Genomic DNA, 19,824 nt, shown 5'->3' on the forward strand with positions numbered 1-19,824 from the left:
TACCTAGAGGAGATTGTAAATCTGGAGAACTGGTGCCAGAGGAACAATCTCCTCCTGAACGTCAGCAAGACAAAGGAGCTGATAGTGGACTTTAGTACAAAGCAGAAGAGGAACTACCAGACCCCCATCATCAACAGGAGCCCACTGAAGAGAGTGGACAGCTACCGATACCTTGGTGTTCACATCACGCAGGACCTGTCATGGTCCTGTCACATCAACACCGTGGTGAAAAAGGCCCAGCAGCGTCTCTACCACCTCAGACGCTTGAGAGACTTTAGACTGCCCTCTAAGGTGCTCAGGAGTTTCTACTCCTGTACCAAAGAGAGCATCCTGACGGGAAATATCACGACCTGGTTTGGAAACAGCACCATGCAGGACAGACGAGCTCTACAGAGGGTGGTGCGATCAGCTGAGCACATCATCTACACCGAGATCCGTGACCTGCACTTGATCTACAGCAAGCGGTGCTGGACCAAGGCCAGGAAGATCGTGAAGGACCTCAGCCATCCCAACAATGGACTGTTCTCTCTGTTGCGGTCTGGGAAGCGATTCCGCTTCCTGAAGGCCAACACAGAGAGACTGAGGAGGAGCTTCTTCCCGCAGGCGATAAGGTCTCGCAATCACATCACACCACACAGGAGTAATATCTTTTAAACATTGACATTGACTGGACAATCATGGACACATTCATGCAATACATATTTACATATCTGAAGCCATTGCACATGTCACTTTATACAATACATGTTTATCTGCCATTGCACATGACATTTTGCCACTTTAAAACATTTTAATGCGACTTTAAAACATTAAAACATTGTAATATTTTTACATGCCCTTATTTGTACAGTTTGTTTATTTTACTAGTTACATTAATTTTTTTTCTTCGTATTTCATTTCTTTTTATTAATATTTATTTCTTATATATAGTTTTTATTTTAAGGTTACCGGCGGTCGTACAAGCATTTCACTGCTTATCGTACTGTGTATGACTGTGTATGTGACAAATAAAATTTGAATTTTGATGATTTTTTTTTTGTTGTTGCTGTGAAGGGTTTAAAACCCATACTCACAACCTCAGCATTGCTTTACATGTACTGCCTTATAAGTACCACGCAGATTGCGCTATTGGAGCAATGCATAAAGAGTTTCTGTTTGCTCTGTGTCTGTATGGATTACCTCGAGGTACCACCTGTGTGTAAATGAGTCTTTTTTTAGTTTTTGACACCACAGATAGAATTTAGACAGATCACTACATAACTTAGCATGTGTTGTACATACCTACACACACATCTCTTAACATGACATGTTGTTTTTTTTTCCTGTGCACCACCACACAGTGATGGGTTAAAACCCATGCTCCAGGTGAGGCTCGAACTCACAACCTCGGCATTGCTTCACATGTACTGCCTTATAAGTACCGCGCGCTAACCGATTGCGCCACTGGAGCGACGAAAAGAGCGTTGGAGAGTGATTAACTGTCAGAGCGCTAGTTAAAAAAACTTTGAACTACCATGACGTCACGTCGCACTGAAGACGAGGCAGTGTGCGCTAACAAGCGCTTTCTGCGCGCGGACGCTGTTCTCTGACCAACCGTCTCTCATGGCGGATATTTGAGAAATATTTAGACTACAAAACGCTAGTCTTTATATATATAATATTTATATATATTTTTAGCTTATCATATAATATTAAACATTGAATTTCCAATTTCAGTCCACAAATCCATGGCCAAAGTTTGAGGTCTGTGTGCAAATGTCGGACCTCATCACAGGATATAGAAACAAACCTCAGTGACGTCACTAAAGTGCGGACTCCAAGCAGGAGTTTAGGCAGTATTTAGGATAGGGCCCAAACCGAGGTAAACTGATGTGGTAAAAGGAAGTTTTTCTTTCTTTTACTTTTTCAAAAATTCTGAAACAACTTAATTTCATGTATCCTACTGTAATGATGACAGCCTATGATTCTTAAACAAGAAAAATAAATACTATTTAACTTTTCCATGTATTTTTAAATTTCAGACATACTGTAAATATAATTCAATATTGTGTATAAAATATCAGGTAGGCAACGCCTGTTACACCGTTTACTAATATCAAATCCAGAAATATAATTTACTCTCAGTCATTCTCTGTATCACCAGGTATACACTGTGTGCTCCCAGCACCCACCCACCCCGGATGGCTCTAGTGGTGCAATCGGTTAGCGTGTGGTACTGAATAGGAGGCCAGGCTGAGGCTCATGGAGCATGGATGCCTGGGTTTTAAACCCATCAGTATGTGGCTTTGACAACAAAAATTCCGCCCACTTAAAACATTACAAGTCAGCTATTTCTTCTGTGTGTAGCTTAAGTTATGTCATGATCTTTGCTAATGCTAAATCTACCTAAAACACCTCTTTGTATATATTACTAAATATTAACTAAATATATTAATCATACAGTATATAGGGCACTGGTGGCTCAGTGGTAGATGTTTCGTCCGCTATGCGGAAAGCCTTGGTTTGATTCTCAGCCAGTGCACAAACCCCATCCCCTGCATGCAGTGCAGTCCCAAGTCTGGATAAATTGGGAGGGTTGTGTCAGTAAAAGCTGCGCCAAGCTTGTACAGTAAATGCAGACCAGGCATGGCTGGTGTGTGGTTATGGTGATGCAATTGGTTAGCATCTGGTTCTTAAACAGCAAAACAAATGAAGTGGTTGTGAGTTCAATCCTCAAGCTAGAATCTGTTCAGTGCATCTGTAAGGGAGCTGTCACAGTTATGTCATGTCCTCCTGTAGTTGGTAATGGCTTGTTTGCCCTGCCACATATGCCGTGTGACACAAAGTGTTTGTGAATTCTCTGTGCATAAGCGTGCTTCGCCTCTTTGATGGCCTGGGAAAGTTTGGCCCTGCTGTTCTTAGAGCCACCTTGTTCACCCACCTCTGTAGTAATCCACGATTTCTGGTTGAGAGCAGAGATGGCTCCTTCTGGCCAGGTTTTCACCTGCTTTAGAACCAGTTTAGAGTGCCTGATGAGCGTTCTGTTTGATGGAATTAGCATAACAGAGATGTGGTCTGAGTAGCCTGGGGATGTTTGTGTAAACAAGATCCACTGTGTTTTTCCCTCTCGTTGCAAAGTCCACAAACTGATGGAATTTAGGGAGCACTGACTTGAGATTCACATGGTTGAAACCACCAGCGACAGTAAACAGTCCATCCGGGTGTGTGTTCCAAAGTTTACTGATCTTATCGTACAGTTCCCATAGCGCTTCCTGCAGTAAATAAAAAGGTCTACAAGTTAGGTTAGGTTTGCAGGTGAGATGAAAGTAGAGTACATACAGAGATATATATTCAATATAAACATTTAATTTCTTAACATTAGTGCATTCATTTATTAATTCTGTTTTCTCTGTGTCTGTATGGATTTCCTTCAGGTACCGCCACACCAACACCTACAGTTGTGTTCAAAATAATAGCAGTGTGTTGAATAAGGTGAGTAAAGCTCCATAGCCATATAATAACTTTTAATTTAAATCACACAAATGCATTGGACACCCTGCACATTCAATTCTGAATCACAACATGAAGAAAAATGGGCTAAATGTATTATTAGTTTACAGAAAGTGAAGAAAAACAAATATTAGTCTGTTTAAAAAAATAGCAGTGTCATCATTCATCTTTACAAAGTAATGAATTTACAGTTTAAACAAAAATGCTTGAAGTTGAATCTTTCTTGTGCATCTCTGAACTAATATTTAGTTGCATAATCATGGTTTCTGAGAACTGCTTTGCATCTTTGACAATTGTACTACATGCCACAATTCCTCTGCATTTTTTGGTTTTGCCTTAGAAACAGCATTTTTAATGTCAGCCCACAAGTTTTCTATTGGATTAGGGTCTGGGGATTGGGCTGGCCACTCCATAACGTTATTCTTGTTGGTCTGGAACAAAGATCCTGCTTGCTTTACTGCGTTACTGTCTTTACAATGTACTGTGGTACCATGAAGAAATATAATTTCTCCCAAAAACAATTATTGGTGTGGTTAATGATGCTATTATTTTAAACACAACTGTATCATAGTCCGACGCTGTGTGTAAAACAGCAGTAGAAGTGTTTTTTTTTTAGTCTTTGACACCTCACCTAGAATTTAGACAGATCACTACATAAACCTCTTAACATGAAACGTTGATTTATTTTCTTTTCTGCGCACCACCCACAGTGATGGGTTAAAACCCATGCTCCAGGTGAGGCTCGAACTCTCAACCTCAGCGTTGCTTCACATGTACTGCCTTATAAGTACCGCACGCTAACCGATTGCGCCACTGGAGCCACACATGAAAAGGTCCTGGAATACATTCTAGATGCAGAGGGTTTGTTTCTGTATGAGTGGAGTTTGCATGTTCTACCTGTGCTTACTGGGTTTCTGAAGACAGGTAGACTTTTGCTGACGTCTATAATTTTTACTCTCAGTTATTCTTTATATCACAAGCAGGTCTGAAGCCTATCCCAGGGAACTCGAGGCACGATGGTGGGGTACATTCATATCTATCTTCAGGATAGGGTGCACAAGCACACACATACTCACTCACGATGGGCAATTAGCCCACCCTGCATGTCTTTGGAAACCCCAAGCACAGGGAGAACATGCAAACATAAGACCTTCTGCAATGTCCCAGTGCTAATGACTTCACCATGTGCTCCCAGCACCTTTCCCAGGAGACTTCACTGAGTGGCTCCAGTGGGGCAATCGGTTAGCGCGCGGTGCTTATAAGGCAGTACATGTGAAGCCATGCCGAGGTTGTGAGTTCGAGCCTCACCTGGAGCATGGGTTTTAAACACATCAGTATGTGACTCTGCCAAGAAAAATTCCACCTTTAAGTACCATAAGTATCTATAAACAGGGGAAAAAAATCTTGCGTGTGTAAGAACACTTTGGGCAATAAAGCCATTTCTAAAAATTTGCAGATGAGATGTAGCTAATAAAAGTCACATTCAGGGAAACAAATCCAGGATAAACCTCCTGAAATTGCATTCATCTTAAACTTTATAGGGCACTGATGTCTCAGTGGTAGGTGTTTTGCCTGCTATGCATATGGCCTTGGTTCGATTCTCAGCCAGTACAAACCCTACCCCCTAATATTTAGTTGCATAATCATGGTTTCTGAGAACTTCTTCACATCTTTGACAATTGTACTACATGCCACAATTCCTCTGCATTTCTTGGTTTTGCCTCAAAAACAGCATTTTCAATGTCAGCCCACAAGTTTTCTATTGGATTAAGATCTGGGGATTGGGCTGGCCACTCCATAAAGTTAATCTTGTTGGTCTGGAACAAAGATCCTGCTTTTGGGGTTTGGGGTCATTGTCTTGTTGAAGCACCCATTTTAAGGCCATTTCCTCTTCAGCATAAAGCAACGTGACGTTTTTAATTATTTTGATGTACTCAAATTGATTCATGATCCATGAAATGTGATAAATAAGCCCAACACCATAGTACGAGAAGCAACCCCATATCATGATGCTTGTGCCTCCATGCGTCACTGTCTTCACATTGTACTGTGGCTTGAATTCAGTGTTTGGGGGCCTGACAAACTGTCTGCGGCCTCTAGACCCAAAAAGAACAATCTTGCTTTCACCAGTCCACTAAATATTGCCCCATTTCTCTTTAGGCCAGTCATTGTGTTCTTTGGCGAACTGTAACCTCTTCAGCACATCTTTTTTTTCAACAATGGGACTTTGTGCTGATAGCTTGGACTGCTATTATTTTGAACACAACTGTATCATAATCCGACGCTGTGTGTAAATGAGACTTCTGAATTCCCAATTTCCCCACCTAGAATTTAGACAGATCACTACACAACTACAAACACCTCTTAACATGAAACGTTTTTTTTTTTGCTGTGCACCACCACACAGTGATGGGTTTAAAACCCATGCTCCAGGTGAGGCTCGAACTCACAACCTCGGCATTGCTTCACATGTACTGCCTTATAAGTACCGCGCACTAACCGATTGCGCCACTGGAGCCACGCATAAAGAGTTTCTGGAATACATGCTGGATGCAGAGTGGAGTAGTCATTAACACTTTTAACACTTACACCTAAATGGTTAAGGGTTTGTTTCTGTATGAGTGGAGTTTGCATGTTCTCCCTGTGCTTACTGGGTTTTTGAAGAAATGCAGGGAAGGGTAATTGTGAATGTGTGTGCGTACATTCTCTAGCATACCCTATACTATAAACAGGTAGACTTTTGCTGACGTCTATAATTTTTACTCTCAGTTATTCTTTATATCACTAGCAGGTCTGGAACCTATCCCAGGGGACTCGAGGCATGATGGTGGGGTACATTGATATCTATCTTCAGGACAGGGTGCACAAGCACACACATACTCACTCACGATGGGCAATTAGCCCAGCCTGCATGTCTTTGGAAACCCCAAGCACAGGGAGAACGTGCAAACATGAGACCTTCTGCAATGCCCCAGTGCTAATGACTTCACCATGTGATCCCAGCACCTTTCCCAGATGTCTTCACTCTGTTGCTCCAGTGGCGCAATTGGTTAGCGCGCGGTACTTATAAGGCAGTACATGTGAAGCAGTGCCGAGGTTGTGAGTTTGAGCCTCACCTGGAGCATGGGTTTTAAACCCATCAGTATGTGACTCTGCCAAGAAAGTTTCCGCCAACTAAAAACATTACAAGTCAGGGATTTTGTTTGTGTGTACTGTATTAAGTATGTCATGGTCGTTGCTAACCCAAAATTTAGCTGAAACACCATGTTTTGCTCAAAGTTGGGAAGAGAGGCAGGGTCAAAGAGCAACAAAAAAAAAACGTTCAGATCTTATGTACTTCCACCTACTTAAGTGATCATCCTTCTTGTAAAATTTTGTGAAAACTTACCTCACGCACCTTTAAGTACCATAAGTATCTATAAACAGGAAAAAAAATCGTGTGTGTGTGTGTGTGTGTGTGTGTGTGTAAAAACACTTTGGGCAATAAAGCCATTTCTAAAAATTTGCAGATGAGATGTAGCTAATGAAAGGCATATTTAGGGAAACAAATCCAGGATAAACCTAAATCATCTTAAACTTTATAGGGCACTGATGGCTCAGTAGGAGGTGTTTTGAACACAATAATCCATGGAGTATGGGTGACTTTAAAGTTAAGCCTTTATTTGTCACATAGACATTACAGCACAGTGAAAATCTTTCTTTTGGGTCTGCCATGAAACAGGATACTGGAGGAGACAGGGTTAAGTGCCTTCTTCTGGAGTTGGGGACCGAACCGCCGATCTTCCGATCAGTAACATAGCCCTCCGAGCTACCACTGCCTATCGCATGCTCATTTTACCAAACTAGGTGAGGTTTGCAGGTGAGATGAAAGTAGAGTACATGGAGATACATATTCAATATGACCATTTAATTTCTTAACATTAGTGCATTCATTTCCTCTGTGTCTGAATGGATTTCCTTGAAGTACGGCCACACACACCTATCTTAATCCGACGCTGTGGATAAATGAGACTCTAGCGAGCAAACAGCAGCTATCACTTAAGAAGCTAAACTTTTTTTTAGTCTTTGACTGCGCTACTGGAGCGACGATAACACTGTTGTTTTTGTTTGTTTATTCGTTTGTTTCAGTATTAGGAGATCTCATAACCGTCGATATCATTTTATCCTGTATGCAAGGTTCTCTGGGGGCCTGCTGTTTATCAAACATGTACTAAACTGATGTTACAATTTTATTGTTTTTTTCCCTTTAACTGTTCTTTGCCATAGTTTTTACATGAACAGCATCCTGCTATGTATATTTATTTATTCTTTATTAATATGTATTTTTAAACACATGTTAAATTGTTATATAAGCTATTTTTGCTTATTTCCAGGCTTGAAGTTTTCCTGTTTTATTGCCAAATTTCCGTAGTCCAAAATGATCTTTGTCAAAGTGTTCATAAGAAACTTTATGATGCATTGTTTAAAACAGATTAATAATGGAACAGTCCTTCAGCATCAAAACTGACCTTCCGACAAGTAAACATGGTCTACCATCACTTCCTCTATATTTTCTAATCTGTTTTCCGTTACGCCATCTTAATTTGCATTTTATCCAGTAGGTTTGACCTTAATGTCACTCTTGTTTTGGTGCCAAACAACAGAATCATCACAGTTTCATAATAATACAACTCTCTTCCTTTTGTCAGGCAGAAAACATTTTGTGTAATAAGAATTTCTTTTCTCGTCCATGGTGATACAAAACGATCATCTTGACTTAAAAAAAAACTTTTATAAACCTCCATTATTGATGTATAATAAATGTATTATTTATGACTCTCCATATTGTATTTTGCTTAGATGGCAATTTTGTCCCAACTTTAAATCCATTGATTCGTGAATTTTATAAAGAGGATGAATCAGGACGCCAGTTAGTGATGTTCCTCCTGGTCAAGTATGTAAATGCAATATTTAGTATAAAGCTTTAAATAGTCTAAATAGCCTAATTGTTTTAGCATAGTAGCACAAGTGGCTACTATGCTAGTGAAAATTTAAATGAGCCAACAATGCTAATTGTAAAATTTAAAATATAGCACAAAAAAAGTAGCCTTTCATAAATCATCATGAGGCACATTTTAGACTTTATAGAGTTGTAACCTCTTCTAACCTCCACTGTACCTAATGTCCATTAACAATGTTACAAATATGTCCTGTATTTGATTGATAGTTCCAGCAGAGGGCGCCATAAAACTTAATGATGTTAATGATGTTAACTTGATGATTAAAAAAAACAAATAGGCTGTGTGTATCACTCAGAATTTAGTCTTTTTATTTTACATTTTGCTGAGATATTCTAATGCAGTTTAAATTAAACTAAAACTGCTGGTTTGCTTTGAAACTTTGTTTTTTTTCTGGGTGGTGACATAATGTTATATTACTGTCAAGTTATCAATAATTATAATATTATATTATAAAGAGATGGAAAGATGATTAACTGGGGAACTGAGCTGTTGGTAAGTTTAGTTTTATGCAATAGTGACACCAAGTGTTCAGATCAGGAACATAAAAAGTACTCATCACTTATAAAAAAAAAAAAGAAAAGAAAACCATTTTTGTTCATTCATATTCATTATGCTGCTATATCCTTCTCATGGTGGATTCCCAGCGAATCCCAGGACCACTTTGCTTGAAGGGGAAATGCAACCTGGACAGGATCCCAGTGGATTGCAGAACACCATACTGTACATGTGTTCATAGCTAATCCTACTGACATGTTTCTGGGAGATGGGAAGAAATCAGAGAACTGTGAGAAAATCTACACAGTGATGTAATGATCCTAACCTAAACACTAATCCATCTAAAAATAATTAACATCTCAATATGAGATTTCTATTTAAATGGACACTTTTTAGCTCGAGGTTATTTATGATAGCATGCTTACTCAAAACATATTGGCCATTGCTGGCTCAGTGGTAGGTTTTTTGCCTGGTATCTAGAAGGCCGGGTTCAATTCCCTCCCAATAGGCAACCCCAAGATGCAGTGCCAGTCCCAAGCCTGGATAAAATGTGAGGGTTGCATCAGGAAGGGCACACAGCGTAAAACCTGTGCCAAGTGGTGTGTGGATCAGATGGTCTGTTGTGGAGTCCTCTCGACGGGAGCAGCCAAACGACAGTCAACAGAAGAACAACGTGCTAACTCAAAATATCAGAGCGATTTCAAATTTGGCACTAGATCATGGTGTTGACAAACGTTTTAGCCAAAAGTTTCTGCTACTGATCATGTTAGGTGTTCAGGGACAAACTAGTTTATAAATGTCACAAAGAGTTACCAGTCCAAATTCAATAACAGAGTCAATAACACATTCACTTGCTTCTTTATTTTTCATTTCTGCACTTCCACAATAACAGGTTCACATTTATATAAAATATTTTTAAAGTCTTTATCTGTTTTTGTGTATACAAAATGTTATTCACAGCAATAAAAAATTATAATGGACAAAAAATGGTTAAGTAATTATTTAGTTCAGATTAGTGCTTAGTGCAAACTTTATGTTTAGTGCCGTAATAGCATGCTCCAAAGTATTGATTTTTGTTATGGCTGCAAAACTTTTTTTGCTTTGTTTTGTTTATGTACACATTAGTCTTTCACGTTTCTAAAATACAAGTTACAGATGTAGTCAGGATGTAAATTATAATCATGTTTTCAGCATTTTTATCACAGATAAAAGATTCTCAGTACCCTGCCATATGAGGACACCAGTGAATTGGGTTTGTAAGGCATTTTGCTATGAACTTAAAATACGATAAGCATAACGTTTGAATGGTTTCTAATAATTTACTTCCAGTCTGTAGCAGGTTTTGTTGTGTTTTCAAAGTGACTTTGTCTGTCAGTATCACAATATAATTGAAAATAAGGAAGAAAAGACGAGAGGAGGTGCTTTTCTTCTTTCCTTGATACCCAGGAAATCCGTATTATGCCATTTGAGCACATGACTTGTGGAATATTTCAAATATTTTAAAGGGCTGAATGTTTTCCGAATGTGTGCAGGTAACATAACTCATGGAAAAGGATGCAAAATAAAGGTGAAAGCTCCTTTTAAAACTCCTATAAAAAAGCATTTTTACTTGTCTAAGATCTCTGTAACTCCATTTGATCTTGAAATATATCTTAGAACACTTTAACAAACATGATTTTTTTTATTAATGCATGAATACAAACCTTATTTTTCATAAATGCATGAATACAAACTTTCCCTTTTTTCATTTATGCATGAATATAGACTGAAACAGGAACAAGATTTTCATGCATTTATGAAAAATAAGACTTGTTAAAGTATGCAGAGATATATTTAGAGATTAAAGTTTCAACAAAGTAGGCTTAGATAAGTTAAATGCTTTTTTATATGGATTTTTAATACAATTTTTCACAGTTACTTTACATACATTTGTACATTTAATATCAATGATAAATAAATGGTACCCAAATCATGGAGTCACCCTGATATCAGCATAAGACTGATTTAAGTCTTATTAGAATGTGGATCACTGATCACTCTTGGCACTCACTAGCCTGTTTTATCTGGGTCCGGTGTCTCTCGGTGGTCAGAAATGCTTCCCTGTTGCTTGTCAAAGTCCTGAAGGTCCATCATAGTCAGCTCACCCAGTTCCATATCGCTGGGTTTTGGAGCCAAAGAAGACAGGTCGTCATTCTCCCCCTCGTGTTTAAGCCCAATGTCGTCAGGAATGATCTCCACTTCGATGTCTGAGGAATCCTCGCTCTCTTTAAACCAGACCGTCTTCTGTCCGTCCTTTCTTTTCTCTTTGGTTAAGATAGATCTGACTTGGTCTTTAGCTCCTTGAGCTTTGGGGTGGAGAGCCGGGCTACTCCGGTGCACATGGTTCGAATGAACCCGCATGCCGCAGGAATTGCAGTGTCTTTGCTTCTCACGTGGCGTCACTCTGGCTCTCCATTTTGGAACCACTTCCTGCTTCCTGTCTCTTCTATCTGGCCTCCTCATTGCCAACCTGCTCATGTCTGCTTCATTCAGGAAGCCGTCATTGGTGAACTGCATGCTGTCTCTTGGCCTCAACCCATCAGTGGACTGGGTATGCCGCAAGCATGGACCTAAACACTGAACGGGGGTAGTCAGATCAGTGCTACATTTATTCCATTACGGCTGAATCTGAACGCACAATTTGATTTCTACTTCAATTTATTTAATAATCTTTGATGCCATTGTCTCTCTTTAATATAAGCATTCAGAGCTGGACTCACACAGCGATGATGAGAAGATGCTGACCTCTGATAACTTGAACGCATCTGGGTTCCTTTTCTTCAGACGGGAAATAAGATAACCAATCACGATGAGGCAGAGAACCAGCAAAGCGGCCATTACAAAGCCCAGCAAGGCCATATCTCCAGCACGGTATCCATCTGAGGGCGACTGGACTCCTGGAGCTGTGATGGAGAACATAGGAGCGTTGACACGCATGGAATAGTAAAGAGACTTCAGAATTAATATTATTGAAATAAAAACAGCCAGAGGCGACAACACTCACGTGGTAGGACAAGCACAGAGAGAGCCGCCGTCCCCGACTCGCCAGTTGTCACATCGACAGCACGAACCTGCAAGCAACAAGATGAATTTACATTTAGGCATTTGAATTACTATTTTTATTACAATTTACATGAATATATGACTAGGACAGCTAGATGAGAAGGTCGAAGTTTGCAGACGATTTTGTACTTGCTTGTAAAGCAAATGAGTCAGTTCGAACAGGTTTTTTCAGAAGAACAAACCCATCTGTGGTTACGTTGACAAAACTGCTGTACTGTACTTCATATCTGATGTCGGGATTGATTCCCTGTCCATGAAAGCATAAATCAAGTCATAATATACTATATATGTGTTCTTTTATTATGTATAAGTACATATTATACGTATATTAATATGACACTAAAACCTACATTTGCAAAGTCATCATCTCTGGCTTTGACTCGGAAGGGTCTATTAGAAGTCCTGTCCCTGAGCACCATGTTCTCAGGCCCCGAGTTGCTGTAAACGTATGCCTCATAGCGCTCCCTCTCAAATTTTGGTGGGTTCCTGCTCTTTTTCATCACCTCGATATTGACTGAAGTGGCAGCGAACCGGTCACGGTTTGACACCTGAGACGCCTGGAGAAAAAAAGTGTTTTTTTTTATTAGAATTACAAAGTGCAGTATATTTTGATCTAATTACATCTTGATGTGTAATTCTGCTTTGCTCTCAGTGTTCCCAGATTAGAATCAGATTCCACGATAATCTTGACCAGTATAAAGCTTTTACTGTAGGTGAAGAAGTAATGAACATGTAAAAGACTAGACTATTACTGTACATGTTAACTAGAAAGCATGTTAGCATGAAGCTAGCCAACAACTGGCTAGTTAACTGCAAGGTACAAGGGGCGTTCAAGACAAACCTGGACTTGTAATGAAATTTCTATGAATTAAGGTGTAAAACCACTTGACTTTTACAAAAGACTTCAAACACGGAAGGAGGATGAGACTCTTAGCTGCACCACAGTAAAACATTTGAATGGCACAAATGTTTTAAAGTAGTGCGATCCTGGCCGAGGTGGCTCGGACCCCACTGCTGTTGTTTCCTTAAACATTAGCGAGTGGAACGCCTTATCCTTGGAAATCATCGGATCACCAACTTGCAGAAGTGCCAAATCTGTCTGTGGGAACTGTACACACAATCGTTCACCAACACCTCTTGCACGTTACAGGAACTCGGCTTGCAGTTACTGCCATGTCCCCTGTACAGCCCTGACCTCGCCACTCCAAGACATTTCCAGGAGTCTGGGACATTAAAGGAGTTCCTGGAAGGCCAGTATTTCAGATATGAAGCAGGCAGCCCAATCAAGTCTCTTACATACTGAGACATACATATTCTATATACATATACATACTGTACATGTGTCTTAAATACATATTCTACCTTGATGGTATTCAAGCAGTAGTGAAGCACTAAGCACTAAGCATAAGTGCATTAGTGTAGCAGAGGATTATATAGAGAAATAAAGGGAGTTTTTACTCTTATCACTGTGTTAGTTACATAGCTACAGCACTAGATTAGCGCAAAAATTTACACAAAATATTAACGTTTGTTTCCAACATTACTCTCTAACCATTTGCATATTAGGCCAAAACGGTTTATTTTGTGACATCAGAAATTGAATAGACTGAATATGAAAATGCTAATTTCATGAATACAAATTTGTCCCAATTCCCAAATTTCTGTTAATCAATGCAGATTGTATTGTATCGTATTAGTTTGCACATATACTCACTCACTCATCATTTATAAATCAGTTTCTAAAATCAGTAGACAGAAACATGGTTACTTACTACAACTGTGAGAGATATCGGGCCTGTGATATCTGCTGGTTTTAGCATAGTTATGTTTCCAGTGTTTTCATCTATTTGAAATATGTTGTCCTCATTTCCTACAATAAATAAAAGAGTAAAAACTGTTTTATACAATGACAACTAAGGATTTCTAAAAACTTCAGATATACAAAAATCCTTTGATTTCACCTTTGACGATTTTATAGCTAATCTCTTCATTTCTGCTTTTGTCTCCATCTCTTGCGTAGACCGGCCCTGGCTGTAAGTGTAGCGGTCCTTCCTAAAATTTAAATGTGATTCGATAAAATTTTGGAAAACAGAAACCATTGGAATACGGATTTAAATGACAGAAAATGTAATAAAATCCATAATTATACATTTTCTATGTCAAATATTAACATGTTTTTAAATGAACCTGTACTAGTCTTAGTTACATCTTAGAACATCTTCTGTTTGAATGAATGTGAATGAGCTGTTACTATAGAAACAGCCAAGTATTAGAACATGGACCTTAAAATAAAGCTGTGATTTTAATAATAGTCTGCATTTTTAGAGCAGCTCTTATAAAAAATAAATCCACACCTTCTGACCAATCAGAATCGTTCACTGTGGTATAAAATCTTTACAACACGGTGTAAAGGTTTTTGTAATGTCATCATGTATACTGTGTACTATTTAAATGCCTAAAATTATGTCAGGCTTTAATTCCAGAGTTAAGGACAAAAGTTTGTACACCCTTTGGATAAAACAATGAAGATAAAGAAATTAAATCTAACGCAACAACTTATTTTAAGGTTATAGAGGGTACAGTATGTTAAAATGTCCTTTATCTGTTATATTTTTGGAACTTTGGAATCTTTATTTTGGTTAATATTTCTGTTTTATCGTCTGTTTGATATAATTTATTCCTTCAATTTAATTCATTTAAAATGCATTTGTATAGTACATTTAACAATGGACATTCTCGCAAAACAGCTTTGCAGAAAAAAAAAAAAAAACCTGTATATAAATTAAAAAATTTATACTTTTTTTTTTAGCTTCATCACCTTGTCCTCAATGAGCAAACTGGAAGTGCTGGTGGCAGGGAAAATCTCTTTGAGTTACATCAAATTGCATCAAACCTGAAGACTAAAAGGGTTCCTTTGTTCTCTTGTGTTTTTTTTCGCCTCATACTAGATAAGTAATAAAATAGAAGAAGATTTGATGGAAAAATCCTTTACCTGTTTTTCTGTTAAGTTGACTCTGCCCTTATACCCAACACTCAGGCAGATTTTAGCAGTACCAATAGTAATCCTGGTGCATGGCTGGAACCAGGGAGGACGGTTGTCAATGTCTTTTATGTTAATTACAATTGTCGTGGTGGCTGAGAATGTGATTTGGCCTGAAGGTGATAACGGTGGAGTATCCTGTAAAAAAAAAAAAAAAAAGCACAGTTCATTGGGTTAGCTAAATGTATGTGTATAAGGATCAGCAAAGGTTTTCTTTTTTAATGCATGAAACAAAATCTGGTTTAAAGCAGAAATTTGTTTAATATATAAAATATGTACGTTCCTCCAGTGCTATAAATAACCAACCCCACTCTTTAGATATTCTGTTCTTGCATACCTGCACATATAAGGTCAGTGTCACCTGCTGGATGATTTCATAATCCAAAGTCTTGTTAACGAGAATATTTGGCTTGTACATGCTCTCCAGTCGGAAATATGGGTTCTGCAAAAAAGAAATAAATAAAACATACAGCTTCCATAAATCATTCCTGCATGAAGATGAGAGAAAGACAAGAATACAAGATAACCTAGTTAACTGCCTACCAGAGCTGGTTCCAAGGCGTAATATAAAACGCCTGAATCATCATCTTTTGCTTCAATCTGGGCCACGCTGGTGTTAACAGGTGTGAGCTGTGTGTGAACGAAGATGAAAAATTCTGTTCATTGACCTCATGTATAGACATTTTATAGGGCAGTGAAAATTAATGTCGTACATCTCTATAAGTAATGTCTGCTCACTCGTGTCATTATAAATGGAAAAGGGAGGAAAGTCTAATTAGACAACTCGGTGGCTTTATAGAGTCACGAAAAAGTTCTCACCTCATTAACATCTAGAGTGTATTTACTCTGGGCAAATGACGGAGGGTTGTCATTGATGTTTTGGACTTGAACAAGGACCGTCAAAGTAATCTGTGGATTTAAGCAAATACATTTTGGCTAAATCTGAGGATGCTACAAATAGAACAAGTCCTGAAATAGAGATTCAAGCTGTTCCTTTTGCTAAATTCATTATCACAGAATTAATTCTCTTCAAAGTGTGACTAATGAAGTGCCATGCTAGACACTTACACTTCTGGATCCTGTTTTATTGCAACGGATTTGCACTGTGAGCTCCTCGGGATTTAGCAGAGTCTAAAAAAGGAAATTAACACGTTAACGTCATCAGCATTCGCAAAACGGCTTCAGGTTTGCTGTTAATTTATTTAGAGTAATTCAGGATTAAATTTTTTTTCCTGTAGCTTTAAGCACTGTTATCAGAACTAGAAGTCATGCTTGGAAAGGTGGAACGTTTTCAGGAAACATTTCTGGGAAGTGTGAACCTATTCACCGATAAGTCAACATGTTTTGCAAAGCCACTGGTCAAGAAGAGGAAACGATAGTTGGTAAGAGATATTAAAGGAACCGTACTTCAAAGTCCAGGCGTTTCTTCACGATCAGATCCAAGCCCCTCAGGTCAAATGCATTCTCTGGGTTCCCGGTGAGAGTCAGTGTGACGTTCTTTGTTGTTGTGTTAATACGGACAACAACGGCATCGATTGTGTTGTTCTCTTTAATAGTCACAGGCTCTGAGGGAACTGAACAAACTGAAGAGACAGGGCAAATATCATCGTGCTTAATGAACCACAACCCGGCCTACAAGCAAACAGCGAAAATCTACCATGCCACAACTTTTTCTGTGAACAGATTCAGATTGACGATCTAAATATCTATTAGTGACAATAATTGGGTTGCAATGTTGTACATTTTTGAATAATTGAACAGAATTTTTTTTTTTTTTTGAGAAAAGACAAATCGTCTGACTTTTTACCACCCAGTTCAACAAGACCAGAGTCAGAGATCAGATAGAGCAATGTATTGTTTATTAAAACACACCACAGCAATAGGCATCATAGCAATCCCAAACAGGCCACGTCAACACGTCAAGTGAATCGAAATCTACAACAAGCTGTACTTACTTTTCTCAGCGAGGCAGAATTTGTGAACTAGGAACACGATCGTGCAGCTTAAAGCGATCTTCAGCTTATATTTCCTTTCCATGTCCTAATATGTGATGAAGACAAATAAGTATGGAGGACTAGAGATGACCGTGGCACCAGCTGGTACTTCTTCACATAAAGCACTGACTGTGTTAGCGGATGAGTGGGAGTCAACTCCCGTCGCAATGTTTGTGACTTCATCTTACGGTCATATATTGCCTAAAGAGCTTGCCAACAGTGGACTGCTCCCTCCTACAAAAATACTTGCATCTGCTTTCAAGGGGGGCATTTTGTATTAGTGTTCAGAATAGCAAAGAGCAAGAATGTGCCTGCAGAAAAGAGGATTTGGGCCGTGTTGTTTTAGTGAGAAATACACTACATTCGTTCCATATTGCAGATAGTAAGGATTCAGACTTACAACAGACTGGTTTTCAGGATCTTGATTAGGCCTAGTCTTAGACCTGATCAGAAGGCAAATTCAAATATTTCAAAGATAATACACCACGGACTTGGTGGATTTTCCATTTTGATTGGTGTTGATTAATATTTCGAATGGCAACTCTGAGAGTAGTGCCTAATAACAGATTAATTTTTTTAAAGCATCATTTTTTTCAATGTTTACAGAACTATTAGTTAGCTGCAAGCACAGAGAATTTACTGTGTATAATAACAGCAAAAGAAGAAAACCGTTAATAGAAGAGCTATAAACATGAACTATAGGCATAATTCACGGATAATAAAGATTGGAATTAAGAACATGGCATATGTGAACCCAATGACACCAACAACAAGAGAAGTTTCATAGAGAGATACAGGAAAACTAGCACATAGTGGTGCTTACAAGGCATAATGAAACACAGGTGAGGGAACGTGAAAAAGTGTGCTCCATTCAGTGCTAATATGTTCTATTTATCCATCCATCCTTCCATCCAAGTCATTATTTACAGTGATGGTCAACTATTGTGGAACGTAACATCATGCTGTTGGTCAGCGCTGTGAGGGGAAGGTACATTGCTCACTCATACTCTGTAGGCAATTTGAAAATGCCAATCAGCCTACAATGCAACCTCCATGTACACAAACGCGGGGAGAGAGCCAAATCCTCAACCCTGGAGTTGCAAGCTGACCGGGCTGGACATTAAGCCACTTTGTCATTTATTGAATATTTTTGGAAGGAGTCTCCAGTGTCAATGATTTGTAAAAGTTTTATTCTCAAAATCTATATCCATAAAATCTTATTATAAGTCAAACGTAAGTAGACTAGTGTCGAAGTGGTAATAATCTTAAATATATAAAAGAATTGTTGCATTCAAGTCAAACCTGGACTTTTGATTGTACAGAATAACACAACACAGTTATGAGAGTAAAAACTTCTCTATATAATCCCTGTGACACTTATGCACTTATCCCAGCGTTTCACCAGTGTCTGGACACCATGAAGGTAGAACGTATCCTCAGTATGCCAGAGCCATGATTGGATTTGCCTGCTTTACATCTGAAACACTGGCCTCCCTGGAACTCCTTTAATGTGGAAACATGTGGAAATGGCTCGGAGCGAGGTCAGGAGGAAGTGGCAATAATTCCCAGTTGAGTTCCTGTAATGTGCAAAAACAGTTTGCACTATTCAGATGTTTTACTGTGGATAAGAGTCTCTGTTAATGTCAGTTGGTCTTGAAATTTCATCACAAGCCCTGCATTGACTGGAATGCTCTTTCTACTACTATGTGGTGGAAAATAGTTATTAATCTGTTTATTATGGCAACAACAAAAGTGTTTCTTCACTAAACTAAAAATATTTGCTTCACGCATCTTTTATCAGAAATTGTAAGGGGTAAGGGGTCGCCACAGCGGAATACCCAGTCCGCTCTACAGCTTGGCACAGGTTTTTTACGCCGGATCCCCTTTCTGACGCAGCCCTCCCATTTTATCCGGGCTTGGGACCGGCACTGCATCCAGTGGCTGGGGTTTGGGCACAGGTTGGGAATCGAACCCGGGCCTTCCGCATGGCAGTCAAAACACCTACCACTGAGCCCGCCATGTCAGAAATTGTAATGTACTGGAATAAAATTTTTTTTGTTGAAACAGTGACAATATACAGGAAAGGCAAGGGGGAGGTTTTAGAAAAGATAAAATCTATTAGAATAAAAACATGACTACTTATATGTGTGTGTGACAACTGATTTAGGCTGGACACTTACAGTAATAAGGAAATTAGAGGTACACAGTAACCACAGGCCAAAATAGCCATAATTTGCTTTATGTACAGTACTGTACAGTACATAATAGAGTCTACATCTTTTTTTTAGGTTTGAACAAGAGTTTAAAATAAATCAAACCCAAACATTGCCCTCTTTGCAGCTATGTACAGTCCTTCTGTACCCATCAGAGCCCGCGAGGTGACTCAGTCATGGCACGCTTTGGTGTTGAACATGCTTAGAGACAAACAGAGTCTCATGAAGTGGCGCTGTTTCACTAGGCCCCCGCCACTCCTCACCCAGCTGCTGTGTGTGGGAACAACGGATATACACATACACATGAAACACACATTGTGCATTGTGCATCACATGTAGATGCCTGCTAATGCCGTGTGTTCAAAAGAGCTCTGCACATCTGGCCTGTTGCATTGTTCCATTAAACTTAACCATGGTAAGTTATATGCAGAATAAGCTCGTTAGTTTTTGTTCATTTATGTTGTATGTATGTAGAACATTGGTGCGGGAGG

The 19,824-nt window shown here is 39.0% G+C and overlaps 1 protein-coding gene and 4 non-coding genes across 9 annotated transcripts; 2 read left to right on the forward strand and 3 right to left on the reverse strand.

Annotated features, from left to right (window-relative positions):
* Positions 1-1,357: 1,357 nt before the first annotated feature.
* trnai-uau (transfer RNA isoleucine (anticodon UAU)) lies at positions 1,358-1,450 on the reverse strand. Its single transcript is given in 2 exon segments — positions 1,358-1,393; positions 1,413-1,450. It is a non-coding gene; the product is annotated as a tRNA-Ile (tRNA).
* A 3,262-nt stretch (positions 1,451-4,712) lies between these two features.
* trnai-uau (transfer RNA isoleucine (anticodon UAU)) lies at positions 4,713-4,805 on the forward strand. Its single transcript is given in 2 exon segments — positions 4,713-4,750; positions 4,770-4,805. It is a non-coding gene; the product is annotated as a tRNA-Ile (tRNA).
* Positions 4,806-5,914: 1,109 nt separating this feature from the next.
* Positions 5,915-6,007, reverse strand: trnai-uau (transfer RNA isoleucine (anticodon UAU)). Its single transcript is given in 2 exon segments — positions 5,915-5,950; positions 5,970-6,007. It is a non-coding gene; the product is annotated as a tRNA-Ile (tRNA).
* A 513-nt stretch (positions 6,008-6,520) lies between these two features.
* Positions 6,521-6,613, forward strand: trnai-uau (transfer RNA isoleucine (anticodon UAU)). Its single transcript is given in 2 exon segments — positions 6,521-6,558; positions 6,578-6,613. It is a non-coding gene; the product is annotated as a tRNA-Ile (tRNA).
* Positions 6,614-9,826: 3,213 nt separating this feature from the next.
* cdhr5a (cadherin-related family member 5a) lies at positions 9,827-17,261 on the reverse strand. 5 transcript variants are annotated; one of them, XR_008365668.1, is made up of 15 exons: positions 17,082-17,260; positions 16,534-16,709; positions 16,195-16,257; positions 15,946-16,035; positions 15,670-15,756; positions 15,464-15,568; positions 15,079-15,264; positions 14,048-14,138; positions 13,859-13,956; positions 12,437-12,643; positions 12,220-12,333; positions 12,028-12,094; positions 11,744-11,926; positions 10,718-11,593; positions 9,827-10,687 (listed from the first exon to the last, which is right to left on the reverse strand). XR_008365668.1 is itself a non-coding variant. In XM_053512536.1 (14 exons), the coding sequence occupies exons 1-14, from the start codon at positions 17,161-17,163 to the stop codon at positions 11,034-11,036; spliced, it is 2,109 nt and encodes a 702-aa protein (XP_053368511.1). In that variant the 5' UTR covers positions 17,164-17,260; the 3' UTR covers positions 9,827-11,033. The 5 variants fall into 5 exon arrangements, 4 of the variants coding, with proteins under 4 accessions (XP_053368511.1, XP_053368512.1, XP_053368514.1 ...); XM_053512536.1 differs by having other exon boundaries at positions 9,827-11,593; XM_053512537.1 differs by having other exon boundaries at positions 9,827-11,600; positions 11,769-11,926; positions 17,082-17,259.
* Positions 17,262-19,824: the final 2,563 nt, after the last annotated feature.

This window comes from Clarias gariepinus, chromosome 15 (genome assembly GCF_024256425.1).
Source record: "Clarias gariepinus isolate MV-2021 ecotype Netherlands chromosome 15, CGAR_prim_01v2, whole genome shotgun sequence".
Lineage (NCBI taxonomy): Eukaryota > Metazoa > Chordata > Actinopteri > Siluriformes > Clariidae > Clarias > Clarias gariepinus.

What these genes read in the sequence shown, in the direction of transcription:
- cdhr5a (XM_053512536.1), bottom strand. Translation starts at nt 17,163, where the DNA reads ATGGAAAGGAAATATAAGCTGAAGATCGCTTTAAGCTGCACGATCGTG. An exon ending in ATTCTGCCTCGCTGAGAAAA is followed by an intron (nt 16,710 to 17,081) that starts GTAAGTACAGCT and finishes CTGTCTCTTCAG; the next exon opens with TTTGTTCAGTTCCCTCAGAG. An exon ending in CGATATCTCTCACAGTTGTA is followed by an intron (nt 12,644 to 13,858) that starts GTAAGTAACCAT and finishes TTTTTTCTCCAG; the next exon opens with GCGTCTCAGGTGTCAAACCG.